Source organism: Diceros bicornis (genome assembly GCF_020826845.1).
Source record: "Diceros bicornis minor isolate mBicDic1 chromosome 21 unlocalized genomic scaffold, mDicBic1.mat.cur SUPER_21_unloc_1, whole genome shotgun sequence".
NCBI lineage: Eukaryota > Metazoa > Chordata > Mammalia > Perissodactyla > Rhinocerotidae > Diceros > Diceros bicornis.
In genome coordinates this window covers 4,438,475-4,460,722 of record NW_026690885.1, presented here as the reverse complement: position 1 = coordinate 4,460,722, position 22,248 = coordinate 4,438,475, and the positions used below count along the sequence as shown (strand labels likewise).

Here is a 22,248-nt window from a genome sequence, read left to right as displayed (position 1 = left end):
AGGGTCAAAGAAAGAGAAGGAGAAGGACTAGTGGCCTGGAAGAGGAGCTCTCTGGTCAAGAGTTCAAAGCCCAGCTCAGCCCGCTACAGCTGTGTAATGATGGGAAAGTTACTTAACCTCTCTGAGCCTCAGTTTCCTCATCTTCAAAATGGAGAGTAACCATTCATTCACGCTTTCATTCAAAATATTTATGAAGAATCCACTGACTATACTTCCCTGCACTTATGGAGCTCAGAATCTAATTGGAGACACTCAAGAAGAAAAGAAATTATAATACAGAGCTAGAAAGCATGAAGCCTTAGAGGACACGCAGAGGTGACATCTAATCCTACTTGAAGAGATCTAAAGAGTGCTTCCTGGTGGAAGTGACGACTAAGCTGAGACTCAAAGAGAGGGTAGAAATTAGTCCAATCTTGAGGAAAGGTGTCCTAGGAAGAGAGAATGGCAGATGCAAAGTCCTAAAGCCAAGAATATGTTTTCCTTTCTAGTTTTAAAAACAAGCTCTGGTATAAGCATGGAAAACAGAAGAATATTCTAGAGCATTCACTCACACACAACAAAAACCCCCTGGGGATCTCATTAAACCTCAGGTTCTGGTTCAGCAGATCTGGGCTGGGGCCTGAGATCCTGTTTATCCAACAAAGGGATGCTGATGCTTCTGGTCCACGGACCACACTTTGAGGAGGCAGGCTGGAGAGTGGCCATGGAAGGGAGGACATGTACATTTTAAATTTTCCTTCTTCTCTCCTTGGCACTCAAGACTTTATGGGGGACGAAGAGCAAGGCAGGATGGTGATAACTTTGCGAGCAGTGTGAATCCTAGCCAAGTCACAAAACAGTTCCAGGAAGGAAAGGAGACGTTGGTTCCCGGAAAGTTTCCAGGAAACCAAAATATTTCCCAAGGCTTTGTCATCAAGTCCTTCAACTCTCTGTGAAACGCTGGAATTCTGCTCCATTGACACTCCTGCTTACCAACATAACTCTTTTAAGTGTTTGTGCCAAAGTAGCCTATACGTCAGTGAGCTTTGTTTATCCCCTGGGGCTCTCGTTACAGTTTTACTGGCCATTTCTTTAAAGGCAGGGGGAGTCTTTGTTAAAGGGTAAGCCAGTCGGTCAGAAGACAAGCCATTTCCTGAAGCCGTTTCCATACTCTGTGACAGGTGCTGGAGAGGCAGGCTTGGAGCCACACGCCAAAGAACTTAGGAGAAAACAAAACGGTAGCCAGATGTTCTTGGTCATGCCATTGCACTAGGATCTATTATTTCCTCAAAACTCTGGAAATTCAAAGGGCTGCAGAACATAGAAGATAAAATCTTAATCTGGAACAGAAAGTCTTGTTTCTCACCAGCGCATGGAACGTGGGAAGAGCGCCCCACCCATCAGTGCTCTGAATCACCCAGAGAGTCCTGGGGCTGGTGAGATCTGCAATTCCACATTAAGCCATGAAGAGAAGATTTCAGCGTCAGCTCCTGCCGGCACCTGCTGTCCTCAAATGTTGCTTCATAGTGTATTTGAAAGCAAGAAAGAGCTTTAACCCTGTGAGGGAGAAATCAGAACTGGAATCAGTACCAAGATTAGTACAAACATGATCCCAGGGGTCATATCTATAGGGGCATGGGTCTTATAAATACAGAGAGAGAGAAATATGGCAACACAGACTAGAAGGATAAACCTTAAAATGTTAACAGTGATTATCTCTAGCATGGCAGGCACTGCAGGCAAACTCCAAAGCCATTCTTAACCTCTTCACCACTGATAGCTCTCGCTCTAGAAGCTAGAAAGCCAAATACTTGTTTTGTCAAATTCTTTTGTAACTAGGAGTGGTCATGTGACACAGTTCTGACCAAATAGGTGAGAGGGAAATCTGCTGAGGGGTTTCTGGGAAAAGCTTCTGTTTCCTGTTAAAGGGAGAGGCATGAAAGGAGAGGCTGCTGTTTCTGCCCCATCCCTCTTCTTTCTGCCTTGAACATGGTCGTGATGTCTGAAGCTATGGCACCCACCTTGCAACCATAAAAAACATTTTGATGAAAAGCCAACATGCTGCTAGCAGATTGGAAAACCGGGAAGAGCCTAAATCCTTTACAATACCACTGAGCAATAGAACCAATACCAGCAACACCTAACTCTGGGCTTCTATTCTTGCAAAAAAAATAATTCCCTATTTAATTAAGCCACTGGATCTTAGTTAATTGAGTTTGGAATATGTCAGTGAAAAAATAAGACATTCTAGTGTGAGATGGAAGACCATAAATAAATAAGGAAGTTATAGCATGTTAGGAAGTGGTAAGCGCTATGAAAAGAAAATCAGGATTAGGGGCAGGAGAAGCATGAATGTCAGGGTAGGAGAAAAGGAGGCAGTACGAAATCGAGTTGCCAGAGGAAATACTATTGATAACAAATGATTGGAACAAAGATTTGAAGGAGGTGAGGGAGTTGGCCATGTGGGTATCAGGACAAGAACATTCAAGGCAGAGTGAGCATCCAGGTCAAGATTCCTAAAGAGCAAGTGAGCTTGGCATGTCTGAAGAATCCTGAGCAGGCCAGCATGGGTGGAGCAGAGGGAAGTGAGATTAACAGAAGATGAGGTCAAGGAGGAAAAGAGGGTCAGATCGTACAGGGCCTTGTGGGCCATCAGGTGACTTTGGCTTTTACTGAGTAAGGTGGGAGCCATAGAGGTTTGTAGGCAGAGAAGGCATGTGACCCGACTCAGGAGTTCACAGGCGCCCTCTGGCTGCTGCAAGGAGAACAGACCAAAGGTGGGGCAGGGAAAAGGCAAGAGGGGAAGCAGAAAGACCCTTTATGAGGCTATTTCCATAATCCTGGCTACAGACAATAGGACTTGGAACAGAATAGAAGCAACAAAGGAACAGACAGGCGATCAGATTCTGGATACATTCTGAGGAAGTGTCAACAGGATTTGCTGACAGATCGGAGATGAAGGGTAAGAAGAAAGGCAGAGTCAAGGATAACTCCACGGCCTTGTGCTGAGCAATAGAAGGATAGGGGACCCTCCATGGAAATGAGAGGCGGGGGGATCAGAAGCTCAGTTTGGAACACGTTACATTTGTGACATCTATTAGACATCTCAGTGGGGGCACTAGGTAGGTGGTTGGTTATATGAGTCTAGAATTCAGGAAGGGGGCTGGACTGCACATTGTTTAGTATTTTGGGGTCATTGCTAATAAATGGTGTTTATGGCTGTGAGACTGGATGAGATCTATGGTGTAGAGAAAAATGAGTACTTCCATGGAAAACGATGTATTGTCAGAGCACACATCTCCAGGTTACCCAGTTCTGATCTATGTGGGAGATATTTTACAATTCAGTAAATTTTAAATAAATGACAGAGATGCAGAATAATTCCATGGAAAAAACAGTTTTGTGTCCATTTGCACGTTCATTTCAATATTCCTGAAATTATATATATGTATTATAATTCATAGGTATTATAATGCATATATATGTAATACATCTATAACATATAGGTATATGAAATTTTATATGTATTTTATAATATTAATAATTATATGTATAATTATACAATATATAAACATTATATTATATATATCTTGGGTTAACACAGCTAGGAAGTGACAGAGATGGACTTGAAACTCGGCTGGTCTTGCTCTGGATCCAGGTCTCTCAAGTCCTAAGCCCCATATTCCTCTAACTAGCAGTTAGGGCCTCCCTGGCAGAGAATTCACCTCAGATCTTGCATGAGAGGTAAGGAAACTCACCACAGCACTAATGAGGATGTCTTTCCTCTCTCCCAAATCTGCCTGCTCACCAAGGCTCACTTTGTTCTTCATTTCTTCCCTGATCTGTCACCAGATCTCACTGAAACACCTCTGAATTCCTACAGCGCAACCTCTTGCACCATTTGTATGGTTCAGTGGAAAGAGACTTCTGGAGCCAGACTGTCCTGGAATAGAATCCCACCTTCCAATTACTAGAAGGCTACTGAGCCTCAGTCTCTTATCCTGTGCAGTGGGTCTAAAAACACTTAAAATAAAGGGTCCAGAACAAGATAAGTGCTCAGTAAATGGGATCTGTGATTTTTACTGTGCCTGCACCTGTTTAGGGTCATTCCTCATCTGACATATGAGGGTCATGGCTTCCCAACAAGACCATGAATTCTCCAAGGGCAGAGGTATGGCACACACCCCTTCTGTGCCCCCATGACTCCTCCCACAACACACAAGGCCATGAGAGGCACACCATGCATGTTTAGTCAATATTTTCCCATTGGATTTGGGGAGCAAGAAACAGAGCATCAGTACTGACCGTGAGCTCCCCAGAAGCCATGATGATGGCCAGGTTCGCCATTCGATTACAGCTGCAGACAGTATGCGTCTCGGAAGCTTCAAGGATCACGCAGCCAGATGGCGTCCACCTGCCACCCTTTGCATCCATTCTCCAGGAAACGCAGTTGGGGCTCTCAGACTTCTGCTTTGGCTGAAAAAATCAAAGTCCCTGGTCACCTGAGAATCCTTCTTGAATGGATGCAGTGTGGCCAACCTGAAGTCATCTGGGGCAAGAAGATGCAGGTATGCTCTATAGGGGATGGAGGAAAACGCTGCCATTTCATTGTGCAGTCATGAGAAGAAATGTCTTGGATGTCAGATCTGTCTCTCCCACTGACTTGGTCATAGCTAATGTAACTAAAGTCTCTGTAAATATTCCTGCATCAGTGTTACTTAACCTAACCTAAATCTTGCCTGCTGATGAATGGAAGAACGCCACATAGAAATAGGAAAGTTTACTCCTCTAGAGGTGGGTTTTGAGGATTGGCTTAAGTTGCTAGAAATTGTGGAAGCTTGCCACCTTAATGGGTCCCCATTAAAAATGAGAGTTAAGCTATTCCACTGCCAGGTATTTATCCAAAGTACGTGAAAACATGAATGTGTAAAGATACTTGCACCCCTATGTTCATTGCAGCATTATTAACAATAGCCAAGACTTGGAAACAACCTAAGTGTCCATCAATGGACAAATGGATAAAGGAGATGTGGTATATATACACAATGGAATACTACTCAGCCATAAAAAAGATGAAATCTTTCCATTTGCAACAACATGGATGGTCCTTGAGGGTATTATGCTAAAAGAAATGTCAGAGAGAGAAAGTCAAATACCGTATGATCTCCCTCATAAATAGAAGATAAAGACAACAACAACAACAATAAACAAACACATAGATACAGAGATTAGACTAGTGGTTACCAGAGTGGAAAGGGGGAGGGAGGAGGGCAGAAGGGGTGACAGGGTACCTGTGTGTGGTGATGGACAGTAATTAGTCTTTGGGTAGTGAACATGACATAGTCTACACAGAAATCAAAATATAATGATGTACACCTGAAATTTATATAATATTATAAACCAACGTTACCTCAATAAACAAAAATAAGAGTTAAGCCCACTAGGGGATGGGGAGTTCTCAACGGGTAGATGGGGGCTCAGTGGAGACCTCTTCACAAACCTTGATGTTCTCCAGAGTGTAGATGATTGGGTCGGAGAAGCCATCTTTCTTCTTCCCGGTCATGATGCCCCCAGCGATGCGAGAATTCATCTTCAGCTTCCTCTTGGAGTTGCCCAAGAAGGTCCGAGGGTCTTGGAAGAAGCTCTCATCCAAAACAGACTCCATACCCGCAAAGGAGACAAATGCCACCCCAGTGGTCCCTGCGATTTGCCACAAATGCAAAAAAAAAAAAAAAAGGGAATCATTTGCTCAGTATTTATTAGTATATGCACTGTAATATCCCATGCATTCCTGCACCTTCACTGGCCTGCTCTGAGGATTAAAACATGGGTGGGCTTCTGGTTGGTGACCCTCATAGAACCATAGAAAAAAATCCTGAGGTGCTATCACCTGGAGAAATCTTGGCTATACTTAAAAACAAATTTGAATTTGTGTTTTTAAAGGACGATTCAACTCAGCAGTGGAAAATAAGTTCCCCTCCCACATTTGTGGTCATTCTTGTTTAATCTCTTTGGTGGGCTTCCCCTTTCAACGTTGGGGGTCTCCCAGGATGTGTCCTAGGTCTGTGCCCTCCAGAGAGCATGTAGATCGGGGTGGTGGACAATATACAGGCTTATCTGGCCATTGCCTGTGTTTTGTAAATAAAAGTTCTGTTGCAACGCAGCCACACCCGTTCATTTACATATTGCCTGTGAATGCTTTTGCCCCACAGCAGTAGAGTCGCATGGTTGCAACACAAATTGTATTGCCCTCAATGCCTAAAATATTTACTAACCTGCCCTCTACAGGAAAAGTTTGCCAACCCTTGATACAGATTAGCGCCGTCTGCTAGAAACATAGTATGAGCCACATATGCAATTTTAAATTTTCTAGTAGCCACATTTCAGAAAAGTAGAAAACGGGTAAAATTCATTTTAATAATATATTAACTCAATACATGCAAAATATTATCATTTCAACACATGATCAGTAGCAAAAATTATTATTATATTTTTGTGTGTGAGGAAGATCAGCCCTGTGCTAACATCTGCCAATCCTCCTCTTATTTTTGCTGAGGAAGTCTGGCCCTGGGCTAATATCCGTGCCCATCTTCCTCCACTTTATGTGGGACGCCGCCGCAGCGTGGCTTCCCAAGCGGTGCGTCAGTGCGCGCCTGGGATCCGAACCGGCGAACCCTGGGCCGCCGCAGCGGAGCACGTGCACTTAACCATTTGCGCCATCGGGCCGGCCCCTAGAAAAATTATTAATGAGATGTTTTACATCCTCTGTTTTTTGTACCAAGCCTTTGAAATTTGGTATGTATTCTATGCTCACAATCTAGCCACATTTCAAGCGCTCAATAACAAAGTGTGGCCAGTGGCTGCTGTATTGGACAGGGAAGGTTTCAGTGCTCCGGTATTGTGAGATTATTTATTTAATGTCTGCCTTCCCTAGCAGATGGAAAACTCCCCAAGGGCATGGGCTATTTCTGCCTCTGCCATCAGAGATTCCCTCACCACCTGGCACAGGACTTGGGACCTAGAAGTTGATGGATAAATATTTGCTGATTGAATATACCACAACCACCCTCCTTGATTCTCAGGAGCGGGTCTGTACCTGTGGATTCAGATTCTTCAATTGTGGAGCACCAAATCTTCATCTCATCGCCTTTGGCTTTGAAGTTAAAGACGGTGTTCTCCTCAGCGCATTCTTTGTTGATAACTTGGGTCTTAATATCTAGAAGGAGAAAGGGAGAGTTTGCATGAGGTCACCCAGAGAGTGGGTCCTGAATTCAGTTTCTGTCCAAGAAGGGTACGCATCCATAGTCGCAAGCAAAGGAGAGAACAGAAAGGCCAATTGATCACGGGAAACCTCTTGAGCCCCTGATTATTGGTAGGAGGATGGTAGCACCAAACATATGAGAAACTCGGGTGGAGCCATAGGCGTGAGCCCTCACATCATAGGGGGTGCATGAGGAAAAGATGGGATTGAAGTCGACAGTGATGGAAGGCGACAGAGTTGTGACTCTGGCTACTCCAAATTTAGGCAAGTTTTCCAAAGCCAAAGGAATAGAAAGGGACCGGGGCAAGCCCAGTATGGTGGATGAGGGCTTGGGTTCTGCAGTCAGATGGAGTCCAGCCCTGCCACTCACCAGCTGTGCAAATTTGAGCAACGACTTAACCTCTCTGAGCCTCAGATTTCCCACCTGCAGCATGGCAATGATTAAAGGACTCTTATTGAAAACAAAATAGATAATTCTACCAGAGGTACCCTCGAAAAATATCAGCCAGATAATGCCATGCATTTTCTCAAACTCTCCAATCCCACCCCCCATCTTACCTCAAATAAAATCCTGAGTCCCTACCTTCGTCTACAAAATCTGCACTCCCTTTCTGTTCTGACCCCTTCTGCTGCAGCTTTCACCGGCCTGCTCATTGTTCCTTGAACTCACCAAGTGTTCCAAGGAACACACTTGCTCTGTCTCCCAATATTTACACGGCTCCCTTCCCTCAGGTCTCTGCCCCAGTGAGACTTCCCCTAACCGCACTATATACAATAGCAACGCTCCCACTAATCTTGACCCTCTCGAGCCTCCTTATCGTGCTGTATTTTTCTCAGTAGCACTAGCTCTATCTGGTATGCCATAGGTCTATCACTAAAATATAAAATTCACGAGGCTAGTTTTGTTCAATTCTGGTGGCAGTTCACCAAACACTCTATTTCCACCTCTTGGCCTCCTGGGCACCCATGAGGATGGAACTACCCGGGATTATGTGACTGATACTGGAGCTACACCAGGAGTGGGGTGCTGCCGTTAAGGCATACAGTACCCGAAATTCCCATGCAGTCACCCACCAAGCACGTTCAGGGTGGTAAATCCATAGCTGTATCAGTCAGGAGAGGATTGGGCATGCAGCAGTAACACACAACCCCAAATCTTAGTGGGTTATAAATAATTATTGATTTCTCATTCATGCTTTGTGTCCATCGTGAATTGACTTGGGGCTGTGCTCTGTGTTCTCCTTGCCCTGGGACCCACACAGATGGAGACATTGTGATCTGAAACACTGCCTGTCCCTAGAGTAGAGGGAAAGAAGGCTCTGGAAGGTCTCACACCAGCAACTATTCCATTCACAATTCACTGGCTTAAACTCATCACAAAATGCCACCTAACCCCAAGCCAGGGAGTACAATCCTAACGTGGGCCCAGAAGAAAGAGCTCGAAATATTTGAACACAGCAAACGACTATCATATCTTAACACCTGGCACACAGTAGGCAGTCAACGAGTATTTGTTGAATGAATTAACGACGCCCTCCAAACAGTGCCTGGCCACAAACTCTTAACACAATGCCTGATGCTCAATAAATGAGAGATGTCATTACTATAATAGGCTTGCTTTGTGTGAGTTCAGAGGTTAGAAACAGTCAGGGAAACGGTATATGGAAAAGACATGGAGAATCACATTGCTGAAGTCACCCCTCAAAATCAGCGCCCAGGTGTGAGCTTGCCGTGGAGGATATAGCCTACCTAGGCGTTCCGTCTGAATAGACTGACTGACATTCTCTGAGGATTTCAGGAACGCTGCCAACGTGGTGCTCTCCACGGTCTCCAGTAAGACTATGGCCAGGGTGGACGTTTCTTCTTTGGTGAAGGTGGATCACGTGGACGTTTGCTTAAGCACAGAGGTAACACTCTCAGGCGTATTCTGCAAAGAAAGGTGTATTTGCGCTCTGTCTCTCATCAATGAAATAGCAGCTGTCCTCTCTCATCAAGAGAATGGGTTGCAGTCAAGGGAAGGATAAGGTGTGTCTGCTTAACGGGTAGGGAATTTCCTTTTGGGGTGATGAAAATGTTCTGGAACTAGATAGTGGTGATGGTTAGACAACATTGTAAATGTACTAAATATCATTAATGGTTACCAGAAAAAAAGGAATGGGACTATTGATAAACACAACATTGATGAATCTCGAAGGCATTATGCTGAGTGAAAGAAGCCAGACTCAAAAGGCCATGTGATTCCATTTATATCACATTCTTGAAAAGACAAAGCTATAATGACAGAGAACAGATCAGGGATTTACAGGGGCTAGTGGTGGAGGGAGTATCTGATTGTAAAGAGAAAACCCAAGAGAGTTCTTGGGGGAGATGGAACTGTTCTGTATTCTGATTGTGGTGGTGGTTACACAAATCTACTCAGGTGATAAAACTCATAGGATTGTAAAGAAAAGGGCAATTTTACTGCGTGTTAATTTTTAAAAACTTACAACTGTAATAAATTAAATATTAACTCACAGTCGATTAATTATAAAGAGGACTTTCTGCTCCCAAAGTGTCCCACAAGATGCTCGAAACTGGAAACACAATTACAAAGACTTCCTCGTTACCTTCAGAGAAACGACGGTGGCTTTGTTCTCACAGGCATTGTCCAGGATGCTGAAGATGGTGTTCATTAGTGCACAAAAAGAAACCTGTGCCCCCGAGGGAAAAGCATTCGTGAGCATTGATCAGTCTATCCCCCAAGCATGTAAGGTACAAATTGGGCCATCAAGCCCACCATACAGGGTGGTCCCAAATTCCTGAGGTCTCGTGAGTCTCTCAAATTCTCGGAGAAATAAAAACTCACTATTTGATCAGAATTGGAACCACAGCTCCTTTCTCTTCCATGAACAACAAAAGAAACATAGACAGCAAAACTATTTAGTAGGGTAAAAAGATGGGGAAATGTGTGAAAAAACAGTGGTCCAAATGAAATAGTACTCAGCCGTAAAAAGGAATGAAGCATTGACACATGCTGCAACATGGATGAACCTTGAAAACATGTTGCTCAGTGAAAGGAGCCAGACACAAAAGACCACATAGCGTATGATTCCATTTATATGAAATGTCCAGAATAGACACATCTGTGGAGACAGAAAGTAGACGAGTGTTTACCAGGGGTTGGGGTGGGGGGAATGGGCAGTGACTGCTAGTGGGTACAGGGTTTCCTTTGGGGGTGATGAAAATGTTTTGGAGATAGATAGAGGTGGTGGTTACACACCATTGTGAGTACTAAATAACACTGAATTGTATAATTTACAATGGTGATTTTTTAGGTGTATTTCACCACAATGAAAAAAAGACATGACAATGGTCCAAAGTGCATGGCAATTCCAAAGCTAGTTTATAAGCTGATATTTAAAATAGTTACACCAATTCCTGAAGATGCTCATGGAGCCTTTACTCACTGGAGTGACTCCATTAGAGAATCAGATGTCCAGATTCCTCTTTGCCTGGCCTGGGGGCTATGTATCACATATGCATCCCATATCACACAGATGCAGCACCAACATCTTCACTAGTAATGAGACTCCAACATCCTTTCTTCTTTTAGTAAGAGAATTCCCAAGTTTTAGATGAGCAAATGTCCTCCCTTCCCAGCTTTCCTTGTAGCTAGGTGTGACCACATGACTAATTTCTGGCCAATGAGGTATAAGCAGAAGTGATACTGGGTCATACTCTTGAAGGGAAGGACAGTGCCTGTCACCTCCCCTTCTCCCTTGCCCACAAGCTGAAATGCAGATGTGATGGCAGGGGCTGGAGCAGCCATGTTCGACCACAACAAGGGAGTCTTGTGTTCATGATGACAGAGCATTATGGAGCCATCACATCAGCTCTCAGCAGCTTACACTCAGACTGTTACAAAGAGAGAAGTAAACTGTTATCTGGTTTAGGCCATTGTATATTTTTGTCTTCGTTAAAGCTGCAAAACAACATCCTACCTAAGTGGCTTCTAGGACAACTTCAAGAGCTAGGAACCTTCAAAAATACTTACATATTCAGGCTCCACCGCTGCTCCCTCTTGGCATAGCTGGACCTGCTCATTGTTGGGTAACATATCTTCTTTACACTTGAAGGGAACCACTAGGACGAAAACAAAAGCAAGCAAATCAAATGTCAACCACAGAAAGATATTATTATTTACACAATCATACCCCATGCTGTAAATGCATCCATTGCCATGTTATACAACAGTGGAAATGAACAAGCTACAGCTACACGCTACAACATCAGGGGCTTTGGGAAGTGTGATTATTGAGTGAAAAAGAGCAACTCTGGAAAATATCATATGATCTCACTTATATGTGGAATATTAAAAAAAAAAAAAAAAGCCAAGCTCATAGATAAGAGAACAGATTGGTGGTTGCCAGAGGTGGGGGTGGAGGGTGGGCAAAATGGATGACGGTCGTCAGGAGGAACAAACTTCCAGTTATAAAATAAATAAGTCCTGGGGATGTAATATACAGCATGGGGACAATAGTGAATAATACTGTATTGCATATTTGAAAGTTGCTAAGAGAGTAGATCTTAAAAGTTCTCATCACAAGCAAAAGAAATTTTGTAACTATGTAGGGTGACGAATGTTAACTAGACTTATTGTGATTATTTTGCAATATATCCAAATATCAATCATTATGTTGTACACCTGAAACTAATAGAATGTTATATGTCAATTATATCTCAATAAAAAAAGATCATATGTGGTATGATACCATTTTTGTAAAGCTCCAAAGCAAACAAAACTAAGCAAGATATTGTTTAGGGATACGTAAATGGCAGGGTTTTTTTTAAGTAGGGGAATTATAAACACAAAATTCCGAGTGGTTCCCTCTGGGGAGAAGACAAGGATATACGGAGTGGAGAAGAAGCATGCAGAAAATGCAATGGCATTGATGATATTCTGGTTCTTATGTTGGCAAGGGCCTCGGATATATCCATTTTATTATTATACTTCATTGCCTCCATATAAATTACTTATATTTTTAATGTATCAAATAATCCATAATTTTAAAAACATAAACCTTTCACGGTTCCCCACTGTTCTCAGCAGAAAGACTAAAGTTCTTCACACAGCACACAAGGTCCTGCAGAATCTGACCTCTGCCCACCTGCTCAGATGCAGCTAATGCCATTCTCTTTGTCCTCAGTCTTTGTTAGCCTCAGGGCCTTTGCACATGCTATAACCTGTCACGCTGTGATCTCCACTCTTCATCTGCATAATCCCTACTCTTCCTTCAAGCTTCAGCTTAAATGTCACTTGCCTGGAGCATATTATATATCTCACTAATGGGGTATATAATATGCCAAAGGGCGTGACAGTTTTTCAATTATTAAATAATTATGTGTGTGCTCTCTACTTCCTTCCCTAGACTATAAGCTACATGAGGGCAAATATCATGTCCATCACATCCAGGATTGAATCCCCAGTACCTAGTGCAGGGGCCTGTTTGACTAATTAGTTAATTAATGCTTCAAAAATAATTTATCAAATTAATGTATTAGTGAAAAAATATAAAAAGGGAGAATGAATGAAAGTAAGAAGAGGATCCAGAGCTTGGGTAGAGTGAGGATTTTACAACCAAAGAAAGACACAGATTCCATTGCCAAGACACATAAGGAGAGGATTACTTTCGCAGCTGAAGTTGCCATGTTTCCAGGAGCCTTCTGGATTGGGACGGAAGCCCACAACGCAGCTACAGCTGTAGGAGCCTGGGGCGTTGGTGCAGACAGAATCGGGACCACACCGTGATGGATCTTGGGAGCACTCATCAATATCTGCAAAGAACTCAAAAAGATCAAAAAACCCAGAGGAACAGGGATAGCCTTCTTTCCAGGGTTGACCAGCAAACCCTCTGCTCTCCTCTGCATCCCACTGCTTGGTCTGTGAAGTTCAGCTGTCCATTGCTTGGTGCAAAGCCATGGTGGCAGGTACAAAAGTAGCTCCTGGTGCGTGTTGGTGCACGTTGCATTGAAAAGGCACTTTTCACTGCCTTTGGCCGAAAGGTTACATATCAAGGCACTCATCAATATCTGTGGAGTGAGGCAGAGTTGGCCAACAATCCAACAAAGTCATGCTTCCCCTTCCAAAGCATAGCCTTGTCACTGAAAAATGGCGGCACAACAAGGGACTACATTTCCCAGAGCCCCCTGCATCTAGGCGGGGCCATGTGGTTAGCTTTCACTCATAGAATGGAAGAGGGTATGGCATATCACTCCTGGGCCCACGTGGTTAAGAAGTGAGTGTGTCTTCTCCCTCTTTCCCTGCCACTGGCTGAAACCAAGGATTCCAAGTTCCTAACCATAGGAAAACCAGAGATGCAAGAGGACTGGATCCCTGTATCACCTTGTGGAGGAAAGCTGCCTATTGACCAAGGATATCCATACTGGATGGTTAAGGGAGTAAGAAATTTCTATTTCGTTAAGCTAGTGGTTCTCAACTGAGGGCAATTTGCCCCTCCAGGGGACGTTGGGCAATGTCTGGAGACATTTTTCGTGGTCACTGGGATCTGGAGGTAGATGCCAAACATACTGCCAATCCACTAATGCACAGAATAGCCCTACACACAACAAAGAACTATCCAGCCCAAAATGTTAATAGTGCAAAAGTTGAGAAACCCCAGCTTAACCAATACAGGGTGATGTATGGTCACTGTGGCAACAAGAGGTTACTTCTCCCTCTGAAGGTTTCTGATCCACAGAGGATATATGGAATAGAATGTCTCAGAAAAAAATAAATAGGAGGGGTCTGGCCCTGTGGTGTAAGTTCACACACTCTGCTTCAGCAGCCCAGGGCTCGTGGGTTCAGATCCTAGGCGTGAACCTACACGCCGCTCATCAAGCCATGCTAGGTCAGCATCCCACATATAAAGTAGAGGAAGATGGGCATAAATGTTAGCTCAGGGCCACTCTTCCTCCAGCAAAACGAGGAAGATTGGCAACAGACGTTAGGTCTGAGCCAATCTTCCTCACCAAAAAAAAAAAAAATAAAGAAATAAAAGTAATAAAAAAATGAATAGGAGGGAGGTAAGGACAAAACCTTTCATATTTCTATGTCATCTCAAAAAACATGAGGGATAAATAGGCGCTGTCCACACTAGGGGCTTACACAAGTATATGGTATATTGCACCAGGCGATACCATGGAGAGTTGGTACGAGAAGTCTTTGTGATAGGAACGTAGACTAATTTGGAGGTCTCAAACGACATGGTTGGAAGGCATGGGGAAGTGGTTTTTTTCTTGGTATCACAGAAAACATCTCTAACCAAGGAGTGGGTTTCTTTTCACCGCAGGTTGCCCACTTCCAGAAATATTTAAGCATCGACTAAGTGAGCTCTTGTCAGACATACCACAGGTGCAATTTATATTTTGCATATAGAGCTGGACTAGGGGCATGGCTTTCAAAACTTTTTGGCCCAAGAAACCTTCCTTCTTGTGAAGTGAAACCCGAATAGGTAAGACAAATAAAAGAGGTGATAATTTGACTGAAAGGAGAGTGGAAGACCATGGCCTTGTTTTCTGGCCCTAGATGGGGATTCTGAAAGGTTCCTAGAGCCCTTAGAGCTGTGTTAATCTCTCTAAGATCCCTTTCCTCTTTATGCCTCTATTGTTCTGCTTCTAACAATGTCAGCAGCTAGTAAAGATCAACGAATGAGAAGAAATATAATATTTCTAATGAAAAGAAGCATGCATTTCCCCGGGGATTGAAGACTATAAAATGTGTTCTGCTGTATGGTAGACCCTCCGAAGATGGAGCCATCAGTTCTTCCATTTCCTGTATGCACATGTTGCTGTCCCAATGAGATGGAGAGTTTATTTCCCCTCCTTTTGGATCTAGGCTGGCCCTGTGACTGTGACCAATAGAATGTGGTAGAAGTAACACTTGGGGACTTCCAAGCCCAGGCCTTATGAGAACTGGCAGTTTCTGCTTTCTTCTTCTTGGAACTTTCCTTCTTGGAAACCAACTGCCATGCTCTGAGGAAGCCCAAGAAGCCATGTGGAAAGGCCCACTGAGGGCCCTGCCAGAGATCAGCACCAACTACCAGTCACGTAAGCAAGCCTACTTTGGACCAGCCAGCCATCTTAGTGCCCCAGAAAAACCATGTGGTCAACCCATGGAATCATGAGCAAGAACAGATGGTTGTTGTTATAAGCTGCTGCATTTCAGAGTAGTTTGACATGCATTGAGAAGTCCTCAGCATGGCTGGGAGAATGACTGGTACATTTGAAAGCCTCTGGTTTCTCAGGGGTCCAAACATCAGGCAAAAAGAACCCAGGCAGGCAGGAGCAACTGTGTTCTCCCGAGATATTGGTGCAGGTGGAATTGGGACCACAAAGAGTCAAGCTCCTGGAACATCGATCCATATCTAAGCAGAAAACTGGTCTAAGTCAAAAGGATGAAGGATGCTGAGGCTGCAGCTGCAGTGCACAGCCCCACCACTGACTGAAGCCAATGGGTTTCCCTGACTCTGGTCCCACCTTCTTAAACACATTTTTGTCGTTACAGAAAGGAAGCATTTAGAGGCAAGTTTATGACCCAGGCAAATCTTCTGATGAGGGTCCTCGCAGCTCAGGATAAAATCCAAACTCCTCATTAGAACAGGCAAGACCCTGAGAGTTTGTTCTCACCTACGCTCATCTTTTGCCTCTAAACCCTTCATAATTCACGATCCAGATTCATTGATTACCTGTGAATTCATGAAGGCTTATTATCTCCTCACATGAAGAAGAAGGGTTGAGACCCAAAGAACTGACCAGCAGAGCCCAACCTAAACCACCAATGCATGAAATCAAGAGCTAAATGAATGGTGCTAGTTTTTACCCATTGACTTTCAGAGTGATTTGTTACTCAGCAATAGCTAACTGCTACAAATGGACCAGAAAAATCAGAGATGACTTCGAATATCTCTGACTCCAAGCCAAGGGAATGTGATAAGGGCTTGATCACTCCATGCCCTGCTGAATGAAGTCATCCTCCCTATAAATGAAAGAGGAAAACAATAGAACCACCCTAGACTCAGGAAGATGGAGCCATGGTGTCTTTGTGAGAATATCCTGGCTGCAGTGTGGAGGATGGATTTGAGAGGGGAAGACTGGAGAAAGGGAGAGACCAGTGAGGATGCTGTTACAGTACGGATGCAGCCTGAATAAAGGATGGAGAAGAGTGGAGAGATTCAAGACATATCTAGCAGTTAGATTCTCTGAGACTTGATGACCGATTTAATATGGAAGGGGAGGGAGCATGAGGGTAACTCTCACGTCTTAATTCAAATACCTTTTAGGAAAAAGACCTGAGCTCTCCCTATAACACAGTATCTCTACCTCAGCATTACTGGCATTTGGGACTGGATCACATTTGGTCGTGGGGAGGCTGTTCTGTGCATTGTAAGATGGTTAACAACATCTCTGGCCTCTACCCACTAGAGGACAGTAGCACACACAATCCAATAACAACAGCTGTGGCAATCAAAAATGTCTCTAGACATTGCCAATGTCCACTGGAGAGAAAATCGCTATAGAGATGGAGCCCCGCATTATTCGCAGGAACTGCCTGACCCACTGCTTAAGTCACAGTAGGCCCTCAACGGGAGTTCAAATCATGATTCTTCCACCGAATAGCTGTGCATCCCTTGGCAAGTCACTTCACCTCTCTGAGCCTCCGTGTTCTCATTCCTAAAATAAGGATCATGATCACTACCTAATAGGATCATGAAATGAGGTGATTCTTAATTAAGTAGGTAAATAAAGAAGGGCAGGCCCTCTGTGCGTTCACAGTTGGAGTTGTTAGAGAAGAGCCCATCTCGACAGCTGCACCTATAGCTTCCTAAGGAGTAGGAACACTCAGAACGCTCTGCGAAGATCCCACTGGAGAGGCATTCATTGATGTCTAGGAGCAGTGGAGGAGAGTGAGCAGACAAAAGATTGGGTGTCTACAGTGAGAAACACATGTACCCAACTCAATGATAGCTTTCCACCAAAGACCATGCCTGAGAGCCTGAGAGCATTACGTGTACAGGCAAAATGACCTGGATTTCCCAGGTTCCAGTTGGTTCCAGTAGGAGAAGAGAAACCAGGCAAACAGCTGCACTTGTACCTCCCTGGCAGGTTTTGGCAGATTGAGTTAAGACCACATTGTCGCGGGTTTTGAGAACACTCATCTATATCTGGATAGAGAAAGAGTCAGAGTTACAAAGTTGCCTCATCTTGTGAAGCCCATTGTATTTTCCAAAGATGGTTGAAACAATGTTTCCCTCCCATATGTCCTTCATTCAGTGAGACCTTGGTACTCCACCCATCAAGTATTGGGGTCTATATTCCCTCCCCTGGAATCTGAGCATGCTTGTGACTATGGTGGAAGTGACACCAGGTCATAAAAATACCATGCTTAGTCAGAAGAATGTCATGATAGGTCGTAGAAATATAATGTAATTCCTTCTTCTCTTGAGATGCTCATTCTTGGAAATGAGCTGCCATACTTTGAGGAAGCCCAACCAGCCATGAAAATGCAGCTCAATGGGGAAGAACTAAGACATCCAGCCCACAGCCCTGGGGGAGCAGCCAGTCAAACAGCCAGCACCACCTTGCCAGCCTTGTGAGTAGACCCTTTTCAAAGTGGATCCTCTAGCCTCCAGTTGCGCCAACTCAACTGACACTATGTGGAATAGGGACAAGCCATCCTCTCCAAACTCAGCCCTAATAGCAGATTCATTCATGAGCATAATGAATGATTACTATTTGCAACTAAATTTGCAGGTGGTCTGTTACCCAGCAACAGATAACTCGGACACTTGCAAAGCAAATTCTAGGAATTTACTCATTGAAGGACCCATGGAATCGTGCAGTCATGGAACCATGGGGTGGCTCTCCACAAATCTATTTCAACCCTGCTCTGACAAGTTACTCGAAATAAACCCTTGCTAGGTACTTGTTATAGAAGCACAACTTCAACACAAGTCTCCTATAGCTCCCTCCCAGATCACAGGGATGCTCATTCAGCTTTCTTTCAAGTTGTAAAACGTTAGAAAAACCTAAGTGCCTGCCAATAGAAGGATGACTCAATTTGGAGTTGACATAAAGAATAAGGTACATATTCCTTCATTCAACAAATACATATTAAATACTCACAATGTATCAGTCACCATACTGGGGGTCAAAGACATAGAGTAGACAAAATAGTTGCTGTAGTATCCATCATTTTCTATATGGTTAATATTGATTTCACCCCAAATTTAAACACCAGGGTTCGTCAGCACTACTGAGCTGACTGAATAACCCATGAACTGTAGCCCAAAGATAAAGAATGATGTTTGGGGATCCCTGGAAACTAACTGCAAAAGTGATAGAAATGCATCATCATCTTCAGAGCTCAGCAAACTACATCCCATGGGTCAAATCCAGCCCACCATCTGTTTGTGTACATAAAGCTTTATTGGCACACAGACACATCCATTCATTTTTGTATCATCTCTGGCTGTGTTTGCACCACCACTGAGTGGTCATGACAGAGATCGTACGACTTGCAACTTCCAGAATGTTTACTCTGTGGCCCCTTACAGAAAAATTGCCAACCTATGGTCTTATTCAGAGGAATAATCAGATTTTTACTGTCAAGAGGAGAACTGGGGTTTAAATATAAGGAATGCTGACAGAGAACTTAGCTCCTTCTGGGAATTATGTTACTTTATATTATTTATATTAATATAGCTCTTAATACTGCACATGTGCCTAGCACACTGCATACATTATTGCATTTAATCTTCCCAACTATCCTTGGAGTTGGATACTCTTATACGCCCGTTTTACAAATGGAACCATTGAGGCTTATAGAGATGAAATATATTTCACCAACATCTCTTAACTAGAGTGTGGCAGCTAAGTAACGTGGTTGAGACACCCTCAGTAGAGTCAGAAAGACCTGGGTTTGAATCCCAGTTCAACTGCATGACCCTAAAAAAGTCATTTCAGTTCTCCAAGCCTCAGTTTTCTCATCTGGACAATGGAGATCATCATAATGCCTATAGTCCATTTAATGTGACATTGCACATAAAGCACTTCGCACAGGACCTGGCACTCTATAAATATTGGAAATTCTAACTATCTCCATGGAAAGGCGACCAAACAGTGGGCCCTCACAATGAAATCAGTGGCTATTTCTGGATATTGACAGGGAGCATGATTTTAATTTTAATTTTCTTCCTAATGCTAGTCTATAATCATTGGAAATTTTAGTGGCCAGGAATAATTCTCATGATGAAAGAAATAGAAAGTAAGAGCGAGAGAGAGAGAAAGGAAGAATGCAAAGAAGAAAGAAAGAAAGGAAGGGAGGAGGGAGGGAGGGAGAGAGAGAGGGAGGGAGAAAGAGAGGGAGAGAGGGGGGAGAGGGGGAAAGGGGGAGAGGGGGAGGGAGGGAGGGAGAGAGAGAGAGAGAGAGAGAGAGAGAGAGAGAGGAGAGAGAGAGAGAGAGGAGAGAGAGAGAGAGAAAGAAAAGAAAGAAAGAAAGAAAGGGAAAGAGAGAAAGAAAGAGAGAGAAGGGAGGGAGGAAGGAAGGAAGGAGGAAGGAAAGCAGGAAGGAAGGAAGGAAATAAATAAATAATTAATATTTGGGGCAAAAACAAAAAGCATCTGTATCTGCTACCCAGCTAGATCCCACCTGCTTTTCCGACCACCTGTGAGGGGACGTGAACTCACCTTTGCATTCGACTCCTGGGCCCATGAACTGTGTCTCTCCCGTGCTGGACAGGAAGCCTTGTTTGCAAGTACAGTAGTAACTGTCCAAAGTGTTGGTGCAGGTTGCATAAGCTGGGCAGATGGTGGAACTTGCACACTCATTCACATCTAGGCAGCGTAGAAGGAAAAGGTTGAGTTAGCGCCCCAGAGCAGGGCTTCAAGAGAAGGCAGCATTTGAGAGTGAAGGAGACCACTGTGGGTTGAATTGTGTCCTCCAAAAAGAAATGTTGAGTTCCTAAACCTGGTCCCTTAGAAACCTTATTTGGAAATAGGGTCCTTGTAGATGCAATTAAGATGTAAGTTAATGTGGGGATCCTGCTGGAGAAGGATGGTCCCTTAATCTGATATAATTGGTGTCCATATAAGAAGAGGACAAGAGGCACAGAGACAGGCTTGGGGAGAACACCATGTGATGACAGAGGCAGAGATGGGAGTGATGCATTTACAAGTCAAGGAACACCGAAGATTGCTGGCAACACCAGAAGCTAGGAGAGAGACACAGAGCAGATTCTCTCCCAGAGCCTTCAGAGAAAGCACGGCCCTGCTGACACCTTGATTCCAGACCTCTGGCCTTCAGAATGTGGGACAATAATTCTCTGTTATTTAAGGCCGCCAGTCTACAATATTCTGTTATGCAGCCCGAGCTTCCTAACACGATGGACAAGAGAATTCATCTCTGTGTGTCTCAACTTCCCCATCTGTCAGACGAGGATAATAATACCCACCCCACAAGGTCATTCAGAGGATTAAATAAGATGACCTCTGGAAAGCGCTCACCACAGAGCCTGGAACACAGTAAGTACTAGGCAAGCAAATCTTAACTAAAATAAAAATTAACCACTAACATGTCGAGCTTTCTTTGTGGCAGGTATTGCCGTAGATCCCTTACATGTGTTAGCTCCATGAATGCTCATAGCAGCCCTACGAGCTATAAACTAATATTTCCACTTTTCAGAGGAGGAAACTGAAACTCAAAAATTGTGCAACGTCGCATAGATTGTGAAAGGCACGAGGATTGGAATCCGGGTTCTGTCTGGCTCTGGAATATTTGCATGACAGCTTCTCAGGCTGTCTTGAGTGCCAGAGTCTGGAAATTTGGTGATTAAATCAATGTCTGTCCTACGCAAGCCCTCCTTGAGCTGCCAGAGGTTGCAGCCTCATTTGGAGGCAGAATGTCATGGTGGTTGTGAGCATGGGGTGTGAAGTCACTCTTGGGCACACTCAGATCCTGACTCTCCTACCTCCTATCTATTTGGCCATGGGAGGGTGATTCCACCACAGTGGAGGCTCACAGTCCTTGTCTGTGAAATGGGTGTAGAATATGACCAATACCGTCAGGTTGTTGGGAGGACTGAATGAGCACACGAGAGGGAGAGCTTAGCGCCTTGGCTGGGATCCTGCCTCCAGCCTTTTGTACCTGGTGTTCCCTCCTCCTGGAACATCCTTCCCCAGATACCCAATCTCTCACTCCCTCACTTCCTTCAGATCTTGTCTCAAATATCAACTTCTCAGCACGGCCTCTTCTTACCACCGTGTTAAAATTAGAAACCCACCTCCGGAACTTTATATCTACATTTCCTGCCTTATTTGTCTTCATCTCCTTTAGGTATCCCTAACACACAATATGTTCGTGCTTCTATTTTTTGTTATCTATCTCCCTGCAAACAAGATGATAATTTCCAGGGGGACAAATATTATTGCCTGTGTTATTCACTGCTGTATTCACCATTCCTAGAATAGAACCTGCTGTATTGTAGATGCTCAAGTAGTATTGCAGGAATGAATGAATGAATGAGTGAATGTATGAATGAATGATTATTAGCATCAGCTTTGCAGAAAAGTCTTTGAACTCAGCCGAGACATGCCCCTACTCATCACCCACCACTGCTGAATTTGCAAACAGAATGGGACCTGATTCCCCAACAGATCCCTCCACCTACTTTCACACGTCTCTCCTGGACCGCGGAATCTCATGTTTCCACTGCTAGAAACAAATCCTGGGTTGCAGACACAATAGTAGCTTCCAGGACTGTTGTGGCAAGTCGCATGCTCTGGGCAGGCTCTGGAATCCACACATTCATCCACATCTAGAGAGTGGAAGAAAAAACCCGGGTTGAGGCAGACGAGGAAATGAGAGCAGGAGACTGCAAGTGCAGACTTGCTCTACATGTTCTTATCTTGTGGCACACAGTGCTGAGGCTCCCCAATACCCACATTCTCCCCTTCTCCCTAACCTCCCTTGCTGT

At 44.0% G+C, this 22,248-nt stretch overlaps 2 protein-coding genes across 2 annotated transcripts in view; both read right to left on the bottom strand.

The window, feature by feature from the left end:
• Positions 1–1,087: 1,087 nt before the first annotated feature.
• LOC131401859 (adhesion G protein-coupled receptor E1-like) lies at positions 1,088–9,912 on the bottom strand. Its single transcript, XM_058536955.1, has 6 exons — positions 9,847–9,912; positions 8,990–9,119; positions 7,076–7,195; positions 5,480–5,679; positions 4,285–4,455; positions 1,088–1,536 (listed from the first exon to the last, which is right to left on the bottom strand). Exons 1-6 carry the CDS (start codon positions 9,910–9,912, stop codon positions 1,531–1,533), a joined length of 693 nt encoding a protein of 230 aa, XP_058392938.1. The 3' UTR covers positions 1,088–1,530.
• Positions 9,913–11,092: 1,180 nt separating this feature from the next.
• Positions 11,093–22,248, bottom strand: part of LOC131401858 (adhesion G protein-coupled receptor E1-like) — a 30,710-nt gene continuing 19,554 nt past the window's right edge. The window contains exons 7-10 of the mRNA XM_058536954.1: positions 21,943–22,089; positions 19,964–20,110; positions 11,274–11,362; positions 11,093–11,134 (exon numbers count right to left, since the gene is read on the bottom strand). Coding sequence (XP_058392937.1) covers positions 11,093–11,134; positions 11,274–11,362; positions 19,964–20,110; positions 21,943–22,089 — 425 coding nt within the window. The remainder of the gene's footprint in view (positions 11,135–11,273; positions 11,363–19,963; positions 20,111–21,942; positions 22,090–22,248) is intronic.

What these genes read in the sequence shown, in the direction of transcription:
- LOC131401859 (XM_058536955.1), bottom strand. Translation starts at nt 9,912, where the DNA reads ATGAACACCATCTTCAGCATCCTGGACAATGCCTGTGAGAACAAAGCC. An exon ending in TGAAGAATCTGAATCCACAG is followed by an intron (nt 5,680 to 7,075) that starts GTACAGACCCGC and finishes GGCAAATCGCAG; the next exon opens with GGACCACTGGGGTGGCATTT. An exon ending in ACACTCTGGAGAACATCAAG is followed by an intron (nt 4,456 to 5,479) that starts GTTTGTGAAGAG and finishes TGATTTTTTCAG; the next exon opens with CCAAAGCAGAAGTCTGAGAG.